Source organism: Orycteropus afer, unplaced genomic scaffold (genome assembly GCF_000298275.1).
Source record: "Orycteropus afer afer isolate SDZICR_OR568_19922 unplaced genomic scaffold, OryAfe1.0 scaffold00072, whole genome shotgun sequence".
NCBI classification, from domain to species: domain Eukaryota; kingdom Metazoa; phylum Chordata; class Mammalia; order Tubulidentata; family Orycteropodidae; genus Orycteropus; species Orycteropus afer.
The window spans coordinates 1,745,295-1,757,633 of record NW_006921659.1 but is presented as its reverse complement, the minus strand read 5'-3'; the positions used below and the strand labels follow the sequence as shown (position 1 = coordinate 1,757,633).

The window sequence follows — 12,339 nt, the reverse complement described above, 5'->3', positions numbered from 1 at the left end:
ATCCATTTGCAGAAAAATGAAACAAGATCTGTACCTCACACCATACACAAAAATGAACTCCAGATGGATCAAAGGCTTAAATGTGAAACCTAAAACTATAAAGTTCCTCAAGTAAAAACTAGGGGCAAATTTAGGGGCCCTAATATATGGCCTAAATAGACTAGCAAGCATAACCAAAATACACAAAGAGCAGAAGATCAACTAGATGAATAGGACCTTCTAAAAATTGAATTTTTTGTGCTTCCAAAGACTTCTCCAAAAGAGTCAAAAGAGATCCTACAGATTGGGAAAAAATATTTGGCAAAGACATAGTCTGACAAGGGACTTATCTCTAGAATTTATAGAAAACTCCAATACTTAAATAACAAAAAGGCAAATAATCCAATTAGAAAATGGGCAGAAGACATGAATAGACACTTCACCAAGGAGGATATTCAGGTGGCCAACAAACATATGAAGAAATGCTCACGCTCATTAGCCATTAGAGAGATGCAAATCCAATGAGACAACAATGAGACACCACTTGCCCCAGCACTCATAGCAAAGTTCAACAAGACAGAAAATAACAAATGCTGGCAAGGATGTGGCGAGATTGGGACTGCTGGTGAGACTGTAAAATGGTACAACCATTGTGGAAAGCAGATTGGCAATTCCTTCAAAAGTTGGAATTAGAAATACCATTTGACCCAACCATTCCATTACTAGGTATACATCCTAAAGAAGTGAGAGCCATGACAAGAACAGACATATGCACACCCATGTTCATTGCAGCACTTTTACAATAGCCAAAAGATGGAAACAACCTAGGTGTCCATCAACTGAGGAATGGATAACCAAACTTTGGTATATACACACAAATGTATATACCAAAGTTTGGTTATCCATTCCTCAGTTGATACTGTGCAACCCTAAAGAATAATGCAGAATCTGCAAAACACTGCATAACGTGGATGAACTTGGGAAGACATTATGCTGAGTGAAGTAAGTCAATCACAGAATAACAAACATTCTATTAGTCCATTATTGTAAAAAGTCAAGGAAATGTTTATCTATGGAAGGAAAATTTCTTTGTTGGTTACCAGGGTTGTGATGAGAGGGAAGGCAACATTATTAGACAGGTAGAGACAATTATTAATTTGGGTGAAGAGAAGGGCAATGTACCAAATGTGAGTGATCAACATGGTGGCACTGAGGAAGAAGAAGACAGAGAGGTACATGGGAGGTACAGACAACAAAGATGAACCCTTTTGCACATAGAGTACTGCATTGTCAGTGAAGGCAAACATGGGTATACGGGTTGGGTGGATAGATGAGTGGACAGGCTGAAGTATTAGGTATGTCTATGAAGTGGGGAGTGTACCCAAGACCATGTATAGGGTTGGCAGATAATGGTCCTATAAGTGTATTTGTATGATCGTAAGAATTCCCAGTTGTATAGTAGAGCTGACAAGGGACAAGCTTCCAGTCACTTCTTGATCACATCCAGCTTCCCAGAGGGAGCGAGCAGTTGAACTGATGCACTCGGGACCATGGTCACAGGGGACAGCAAGCTCAATTGGCATAACATACTACACGAAACATTGTTCCACCTCCTACTTTGGTAAGTAGCGACTGGGATCTCAAAATCTTGCAAGCAGCCATCTAGATGCAACAATGGGTCTCTCCTCATCCAGAGCAAAGAAGAATGAAGAAAACCAAAGATTCATGGAAACAATTAGTCCTAGCAACTGGTACACCATGCGATCCACAGCCTATATGACTATGCAGCCAAGCACTTTAACCACTGAGCCACCAGGCTCTTTCACACATTAGGTAATTTATATTGATAGCTTATGGGATTAATTTTTATTGGTCCAAAAAGACTGCACAGGCTAACAAAGGATGTGTAATTCTAAAACCAAGTAAGTCGGAAGAAGAAACTAGAAATAAAAAAGGAAAATATTCTTATTTTACCCCAAGAGCTTACATGCAGTATGTACCACTGAAATATATGTCAGGATCTGTGTATTAATGTTGTGTATTAACTTGGCTGAACCATGATTTTCAGTGATTTGGCAGCTGGATGTAGTTATTCTCCATGATGAGACTGGATGCAGTATAATCACCTCCACGGTGAAATCTGCTGTGGGCAGTTAATCTGTGAGTTAGAGTGCCTTCAAGGTGTGGCCTGCTTCAAGTATATAAAGGGCCCTGCATTTGGTTCATTCTTCATCTCTAGTTCCTGGACTTGAACCAGTAGCTTGCCTTACTTCCTTGTAGATCTTGGGATTGTGCCATTTTACATCCCAATCGTGGATTTATCAACTTCAGCAGCAAGCAACTGCATGAGCTAGGAGATGCCACCAGCACCAGTGGGCCTGCAACAAGAGGCAGAGCTGAAGCCTAAGGTTGAGGGGAATTCACCCACCCTCTAGAGCCAGCACTCAGAATTTGGACTTCTAGGCTCCTACACTGTGAAAGAATAAATCCCTGTTTGTTAATGCCATCCACTTGTGGTATTTCTGTTATAGCAGCACTACAGAACTAAGACAGTCTCCAATCCTTTGCTCTCCCAAGCAACCTCTCTTAAGAATTTATGATTCTTTAACATGTTTCTTAAGATTTGTTTGATATTCTGATCATAGGGTAGGATTAAGAATGACCTGTAACATTAGCAAGGAAAGAAGTTTTTGGATTCTGACAATCTGGGAAATCTGTGGGATGTTGCATGGCAAAGCAGCCCTTACAGCAAATCAAGATATACCTGATTCCCCTTTAAAATAGCTTCATCTCTACGGTTACCTAGAAAATGGGTTCTGGTACTAATAGCAACTTGTCCAGTAAATAGAGAACTAACAGTAGAGTCTAGATTTAACCCTAAGTCCAAGTACTTTCTCACATTACAGTTTGAAACCAAGTGTATTTACTTATATTTTGTTTTCTCACTTCAATCTCTTATTTTGAGTCTAGAATTACCAAGTTTATGTTAAATGTTGTACCTGTAGAATATGTACAATTCAGTATGTTCTACAAGAACACATTTTTTCATTGACCCATATCACTTTAGTTTTGTGTATTTCAATAAATTATATTTCAATAAAATGTATTTTAAAAAACATTTTTAAAGTTATATTAATAGATTCTTAAAAATAATCCACTCTGACTAAAAATTATATATTCTTTGATTAGAGTTTAAATAGTAAAAAGCTGTTTTTACCAATAACAACAACCATTTACTGCACTTTTATCTTCAGGCTCCAAGCTAAGCTCTCACTCTGTATTTATATTACTAGCATGATTTTGCTTTAATAGTATTCAAGAGAAAAATAAACCACACTAAAAATAAGATAATAAATAGTTAATTATATATAATTTGCTTAGAGTAGGAATATGAAGTTGGTAATTTTTATATTTTTAGTAGAACTGAAATAACTCACTGATCTACTTAGTAGGGAGCATAGTGACACAGCACTAAGCCAACTTTTCAATCATAACCCACCAATTCTTTGATGACAGAAAGGAGTTTCAGCAACCACCGGTGCCTGAAGGCACTACTTCCAGCCACCTAGTCTTTACTCTTTGGAGGAGGTGGGTAGTGAGGAAGTGGCAGAGTTTTCAGTTACACTTATGTCATGTTTTACCACACCAATCCATCTTCCCTCACCATAATACACAAACATACAAACACACATGCACACATACATACTCATGAAACTGATGAGCAAAATTAATTTCTCTCCTCAAACTCTTCCCTCTCACTTTTGCTACCTTTATACAAAAACCATAGAAACCTCTATCACACGCCTTTCCACTACGGGCATCAATAAGCATTTAAATAAGCTTCTGGAAATAAAAGACTTTATCACTTAGTCTACACATAGGAACAATAAAGAAGCTTGAAACACACTCCAAAAGGCACGTGCACTGATAATAACAACAGCAATTTTTAAAAGATTCACGAACTAACAAGTATCATAACACAGAAAGACACACCACAGGACTGGAGAATCCATTTGCTGGCTGGCTCCTTTCATCTTCCCCTTGTGCCTTCTCATTTCTTAAAAGGAAATGAAAAATACTACAATGTGGTTCCTCTCTATGCACAGAGAATGTATACATCTCCTAGAATCCAAAGATAACTCACAATCTCATCCTCAACCCTTACAAGATTTTCTTTTCAATTATAAAACAGAGTCAGCACGTGTAAAATTTACTGCCGAGAAAGGTAAATGTATTGCATATATGAGAAAAATACTATCTGTCACCACACAATACTTTGTAACATGAAAATATCTATGCTAAGTCTTCAATTCCCAGTGGAAACTAAGAACACGATAATTATACCAATGAAGACACCTTGCTTAAAAACAATTTTATCCGTAATTTATTTAGTTCCATTCTCCTACAAATCATGCAAAACCGTTCATGAAAATAATTATTATAGAAGATCAATTTTAAAAGCTACTGAAAAAACTAAGACTTTTTCTCCCTTCAGCAATTTTCACAAAAATCTTAATCTTCTACTTTGATTTTTGTCCCTTTTGTGGAAAGGATAAAATACCTGAATTACACCTCTATTTCCACAAATCTATAGTTTTATGAAGTTAAAGAGCTAAGTTGCGCTCAGTGCAACATAAAAACAATTGAGAAGATATTAAATAATGCTCATCTTAATGAAACTAAACAGATATTTCTCAACTTTCAATTACTTTTAAAGTTGATTTAAAAAGTGAGAATTACTTGAAAACCTTGGTCATAGACATTTTAAAATTCTCAGAGGAATTCTTAGCAAATACACATTGTATCAATTCCATTTCATAAATTGAGGAAAAAATGTTTAAAACACTCAGGATTTATGTCTTATAATCTTTTTTACATCCCACAGAATCTAGCACAATAATAAATGTTCCATCAACTTTATTTGATAGTTGAAATTTACTTTTGAATTACTCAGATTGAATTATATATAAAGAGAAAAATTTTCTATTTTTAGAAAGAAAAAAGACAAGAAGGATATACACAAAAATGTTAGCAATGACTATTTCTGAGTGGCATAACAAATGTTTATTCACTACCCTTTTTCCATATTATCTGAAAATTTTACCATGAATTTATTTTAAATTATTAATTAAGAAATAAATAAGATCTGAGTTAATGGCATCTACTACATTTCCAACCTAGCAACTTTATAATTTTACAGACCAAAAAGGTATTTCTTAAGATCTAGAAGGACATACCCATGTGCAAGTCTATGGGGATGTTAAGGAAATATCTGGAGGGGCTCATACGTATCATCACTGGCTGACCTTAAGGCTCTAAATCAAAACCAAACCCACTGCCATCAAGTCAATTCTGACTCATAGCAACTGTTCTGGTTATCCAGTGCTGCTCTGAAGAGAAACATACCACAAACGGGATGGCCTTCACAAACAGGAGTTTATTCTTACAATTTGGAAGCTTTAAGTCCAAGTTCAAAGTTCCAGGCTCTAGGAGCTGGGTGAAAGCTCCTCAACCTTGGGGTCCAGCTCTGCCTCCTGCTCCCGGCCCACTGGAGCTAGAGGCACTTCTTCACTCAGACAGCTGCTGGCTGCTGAGGCTGAGAAGCCCCAAGGTTGACAAGTAAAAAGGCACAGTCCCGATGTTACTAAACCACACGGCAGGCCATTAACTTAAGTCCATTATAGGTCCCAAGGTCAGCAGAGCATGGCAGACTGCTGAACAACGACACAGTCACATGCAGGGTCCAAGCGTGCCATAGGCTAGAGACCATTCTGAAAGCTTCTCCTTATATACAGGAAGCAGACCATAATCCCAAAGGCAGCAGCTCACTCAGCTGCTTGTGGTAGATCCCACCATGGAGTGGATTGCCAGTCTCATCATGGGGAATAACTATAACCAGCTGCCCAGCCACTCAACTAGGCCCAGCCAAGTTGACACACAAACGTTAACTACCACAGCAACCCTACAGGACAGAGCAGAACTGTCCCATAGGTTCCAAAGCTGTAAATCTTTACAGAAGCAGATTGCCTCATCTTTCTCCCGTGGAGTGGCCTGTGGGTTCAAACCACCAAGCTCTGGGTTAGCAGGTGTATGCTTTAACTATTGAATCAACAGAGTTCCCTTCAAGGCTGTCAGCAGAAAACAAAGGCTAAAGCAGAGTTGTAAACTGCCAGATTATGGAAGGCATTCCCCAATACACGCATACAGCTCCCTGCACAAAGTGTGGGAGACTTCTGGCTCAAGGCATTTAAAGAAATCTAGTCAATCACTAATTTACTACTAAGCAAACTGGGAACAAAACAAAATTACAGACTTTACAGAATTCAGGCAATTCACTAAACAAACATATACAATAAACAAGCAATAACAACAACAAACAATCCAGGCTGGAGTAAGAGGGTTGGGGGTTGATTTCCAGACTTCTCACATTCTATTGTTTGAAATGTCTAGTTTTCCAATTAAAAAATTATGAGACATGCAAAGAAACACAAAACTATGACCCATACACAAGAGAAGAAAAAAAAAAAAAAAAGTCAATAGAAACTGTTCCTTACAAAGCCCAGGTGTTGGAATTACTTGACAGTCTTTAAATCAGCTATTATCAATATGTTCCAAGAACTAAATGAAACCTTTAGTTGAATTCTTTAATATCCAACAAATTAAAGGAAAGTATGAGAATAATGTCTCACCAGTTAGAGAAAACAAGTAAAGAGAAATTTAAAAAGAACCAAAAAGAAATTCTGGAGTTGAAAAGTATAAAAACTAAAATTAAAATTTCTCTAGAGGTGCTACAGAGTGGATATTAGCTGGCACAAGAAAGAATAAGCAAACTTGAAGATAGATCAACAGAGATTATCTGTTCTTCTCCACAAAGAGAAAAAAAAAAGAATGGAGTAAAATGAAAAGAGCTTCAGAGATGTGTGGGTACCATTACACATACAAACATACAAATAATGGGAATCCCAGGAGGAAAGGAGAGAAAGAAAGGGGGGAGGGAAGAATATTTGAAGAAATAATGGCCATAAATTTTCAAACTTTCATGAGAAAGATTAATCTACACGTTCGAGAAGCTCAACAAACCCAAGTACTATAAATTCAAAAAGAGATTCACCCTTTCACATCATAGTTAATTGTCAAAAGACAGACAATCTTGAAAGCAGCAAAAGAAAAATGATTCCTCAAGTGCAACAGTGCCTGATAAGGTTAATGCCTGATTTCTAATCAGAAACCATAGAGCCAGAAGGCAGCATGATGACATATTCAAAGTGGTGAAAGAAAAAGACTGTTAACCAAGAACTCTATATCCAGCAAAATTATCATTCAAAAATCAAGGCATTATGAGATACAAATACTGAGAGAATTCACTAGCAGATCTGTTTTACAAGAAATACATAAGACAGATCTTCAGGCTAAAAGGAAAAGACTCTTTTACAGTAACTCAAATCCATATGAAGAAATAAAGAACACCAGTGAAGCTAACAATATTTACGTAAGATAGTAAAAATCTATTTTTGTAACTCTTTTCTTCTCCTATATGATTTAAAAGACAATTACATAAAGCAAGTTACAAAACTGTAATTTTATAATAATTTTGTACTGGTGTTAATAATTATATATGCATTTACTTAACATGCAGTAATATCCACATTAAACGTGTGTCAAAATTCTTATCAAAACGGGACTAAGTAGTTAGGTAAGTGAGAAAATACTATTCAATCTAGAAACTCTGGCCACTTTCCGAAGTACTATTAAAGCAACCTCTCAATGAAAACGTGGTAAACTGTTCCTGAAGGCTGTAAATGATATTAAGAGTTAACCTTCTCCATCACCCTCCAAATTTATATAAAGATACAAACACTCATGCACTATATTTTCCTCATGATACAGAAGCCTTTGTTTTAAAAACACATCTACAACTGGATTAGCATTTCCTATAAGTCAAGATCAGCTATTCACTGTAACCATTAAGTTATGGAAAATGAGGTTCAAAAAGATTACTCTAAATTATGATACCATTTTAAATAGTAAGATAGCAAGCCAATGACATTGATGTTAATTGAGATAACATGTAAGAGCTTTAAGTCTTAAAAAAATCACTAATCAAATGCTTATTCTGATATTACAAATACCACTTACTAATTAATGGAAAACCCCCAATTTGAACTTTTCAAACAATAAATTTATATGATAAAAAGAACTTAGAAGATGGAACATTAGATTTCTGTTGTTCTGCCCATTCAACATTTACCAGACCCAAAAAAAAAAAAAAAAAATTATGAGGCACTATTGCTGTGTGCAAAAACCCTACTGGTGCACTGGTTAACAAGCATCAACCAAAAGGTTGTCTATTTTAACCCACCAGCCATTCTGCAGGACAAAGATGTCGCAGCTGCTTTCCTAAAGATTTACAGCCTTAGAAATCTTTTGGGGCACTTTTACTCTGTCCCATAAGGTTGCTATGAGTTGGAATTGACTTGACGGTAGTGGATTTTGGGTACTGCTATGTGGCAAGCACTATGTTAGGAACTAGGGATAAAAAGACAAGGCCCCTAACCTTCAAAGTGTGCACAGTCAAACAAGGAGCTCCTATTCTATAATCAAAGGAGTTCTCATGGTGCAGTGCCTAAGGCATTTGACTGCTAACCAAAAGGTTGGCGGTTGGCGGTTGAAACCCACCAACCACTCTGCAGAAGGACGATGGGCCAATCTACTTCCATAAGGATTTATTGCCTTAGAAACCCAGAGGGGGTCACTATGAGTCAGAAATGACTCGATGGCAGTGAGTTTGGTTTTGGTTTTTTATTCTATAATCAAAGAATGTCTGACTAGTTTCCTAATTTCATATTCTTGTTATTATCAGGTAAAAAAAAACTGGGACTCATAGCTATTTAAAGTGTTAGTGGCTGAGGTAGACAGATACACAGGTCTATGAATTGTACCACATATTTTCTTATGACTAAGAGTGATGAAAAAGTAGCACTGGTGGTGTAGTGATTAAAGCATTTAGCTGCTAACCAAAAGGTCAGTGGTTGAAAACTATCAGTCCCTCCATGGGAAAAGGATGAGGCAATCCGCTTCCATCAAGATTTACAGCCTTGGAAAACCCTATGGCACAGTTCTACTCTGTCCTATAGAATCTTCATGAGTCAGGATCAACTTGAAAGCAGTGGGTTGGGTTTGGTTATTAAGAGTAATGAAAAAAAGCTTCCATGCGAGTGACACCGAAGTGTGGAACTGTGGGCAATGTATGTCACAGTTAGCAAATTAAGAGGCAAAAAATCCCTAATAATTATGGACAATATTAAATATTTAACAATTTAGATACAGAAATTTCTAATGGATATGATATCATAATAACGCCCTATAAGCAACCTTTATTAAAGAACTAGGAATCCCTGGTGGCACAAATGGTTAAGTACTTGACTACTAAACAAAAGTCTGATGGTGCATACCCATCCAGAAGCACCTCAGAAGGCAGGCCTGGTGATCTGATTCCAAAAGGTCACGCCCTTGAAAACGCGATAGAGCAGTTTTATTCTGCACCCTTTGACAACTAACAATTAAAGAACTGAAACAATAAATTAAAATAATGTAATGTAATAGTAAGCCTTCTACACCATAATGAGGTTTTCTCCTTTGTTTCCTGATCTGTAAAATGTTGTTGTTGTTGTTGTTGTTATGTGCTGATGAGTCCAACAGACTCATAGCGACCCCTCGTTGGGTTTCCGAGGCAGTATCACTACAGAAGTAGATTGTCCCATCTTCCTTCCGAGGAGTAGCTGGTGGGTTTGAACTGCCAGCCTTCTGGTTAGCAGTTAAGTGCCTTAGGCACTATATCAGAGCTCCCCATTTGTAAAATAAGGATATTAAAAGTATCTATTTCAACAGATTTTTGTGAAGATTAAATGAATTATAAAAGCACTTAGTAAACCTGGTACCTGGTAAATACTAAGTAAATGTTAGGCGCCCATCAAAAGCCACTCCTTCAATGCATTGGGGGAGCTCTGGTAGCATAGTGCCTAAGGCATTTGACTGCTAACTAGAAGGCTGGCGGTTCAAACCCATCAGCCACTCGGAGGAAGAAAGGTTGGGCAATCTACTTCCATAGTGATACTGCCTTGGAAACCCAAGGAGGGGTCACTATGAGTCGGGTCTGACTCGAAGGCATATAACAACAACAAATGCATTGGTGTGTCAGATAAAGATAAAAGAAAAAAAGGAACTATTTTTAATGGATCACTTTTATGATGGTTTTCTTTTTGTAGCAACTAGTAGACTGTATCACTAAACTATATATTTCAGAAAAAGTAATTAAAATGTATAAGATCTAATACTGTCTCCTCTTTCTCTAGAAAAACATATACCAGTCCTGTGATTACAGAAAAAATAGACGATAGATTATCATTTAATTTAGTATTTGTAAGATTATAAATCCTAAATATCATTTTTAAAATGTTTAAAGATGATTGTCAAGTAATTAAAAAGTTTATGTAGCTTTTCTTATCTTATATAAAACATCATTAATGTCTGACATAACCAAGCATTGGACACATTAATAAAAATACAACATATTAAAACATATTTTAACCAACATCAAAAATAAATAACTATATTCATATCTACTTACTGCAATCTCTCTACAAGCTGACATGGATATTCCTGTGCCTTCAATTTGCTTCAATGCATATTCCTTTTCATCTTTTCTGCACATAAACAAAAACAAAAATTAATTATATTTTCTACATATTTCTTTCAGATTTAAAATCATAGCTACAAAAAACAATGGAAGTTACTAAGTCTTTTCTATATGTAAACATTCTCACTATACTATGGGAGCTCTGGTAGCATAGTGCCTAAGGCACTTGACTGCTAACCAGAAGGGTGGAGGTTCAAACACACCAGCCACTCCTCGGAAGGAAGATGGGGCAATCTACTTCCGTAGTGATACTGCCTTGGAAACCCAAGGAGGGGTCACTATGAGTCGGGTCTGACTCAATGGCAAATAACAACAACAACAACAATGCTATGCATTGCTTAATTTTTTTGAAAGGATCGAAAATACAAAAATACAAAATACCAAAAGAAATTCATATCACAATGAAAACATCACACAGAGCCAAAACACAAAATTCAAAATTAAAACAAAACAGGATAGTAAACATGGCACCAGTTTCAAAGAATAGAAAAACATAAATATAAACTCAAGCACATTGCAAGATAATTCCACTCCTGTCTTAATATCTGGAGTCTGTGAAACGTTCTGTTACAAACATTCACTACAAATATAACTGACAGAAATAAACTCTTAGATTCTTTTAAAGTAATTCTATAGCACAGAAGCATTTATAGGAGGGAAGAGCTACAGACGAATGCTGACCCCTTGGCATAACCTGATTCTATCTAATAGAGGACATTCAAAAGCCCCAAGACATCAGTCAATAGCCTTTAAAAGACTTCAAAATTCCAGCCACTAACATCTCATTTTCAGGAACTCTAAGAGAAACTAAGTAGTTACAAGTGGATTCTCTAAATAATGGAGGTAGGATTAGAAATTCTAGGGAACCTTCATAGTTACCAGGGTGCTTAACAAAGGGTTGACAGCAGTTTACTAATGGTGATAAATCCCCTAAAATTACTAATAGTATCATATGAGTTACTAGTACAACACAGTACCCTCAGGGTACTGAAACCAGAACCATACCGAGGCCCCAGGTGAATTTTGTTTGTATAATGTGCTATTTGGATAACAGGGGCATAACCCATATCCTCCCTCGAAGTTTTATCTTTTGATTGTCTTAAAGCCTTAGCAAAGTGTCACCACGTCATCATACCTTCTTCAAATGCCATAATCTGTACTAATAATAGTACCTAATAATGCCATATCTGTACTATTCGCCAATTCCTCCTTTTTCCCATTTTGTGTTTACTAGCAGAAAAAGCAGTTTATTAACACTATGCATTTCTAAAAAAACATTTCATCAGCCACCACTACTGAATGTTCTGATCAGGAACAAAATAGAGGAATCCTAATATAAAGAGAGGAGAATGTGCAACAGAACTTCAAACTCTTAAAGAACCCTGACTTTCTGGACCTATTGAATCTGGAGGAATCCTTGAGACTATGGCCCTGAGTTGTTCTTCAAACCTTGAATCAAACTATCTGCCAAAGTTACTTTTAAACTAAGTAACAATTTAGCCCAAAGAGAAAATACCCTTGAGCATAGCATTACTTTAAAAAATAAAAATAAAGATGGCGGACTAGGCAGAAGGATTGCAAAGACCCTCTTCAACAAAGAAAAGGGAAACCAATTAACACAGACACAGAAGATAATCTTGGACCCCTGAGCCTTGAAGGGAAGG

General features: G+C 36.6%; 1 protein-coding gene across 1 annotated transcript in view; it reads right to left on the bottom strand.

Annotated features, from left to right (window-relative positions):
- Positions 1-12,339, bottom strand: part of CDK19 (cyclin dependent kinase 19) — a 219,052-nt gene that overhangs the window by 129,373 nt on the left and 77,340 nt on the right. The window contains 1 exon segment of the mRNA XM_042780937.1: positions 10,607-10,682. Within this exon segment, the coding sequence (XP_042636871.1) occupies positions 10,607-10,682 (76 nt within the window).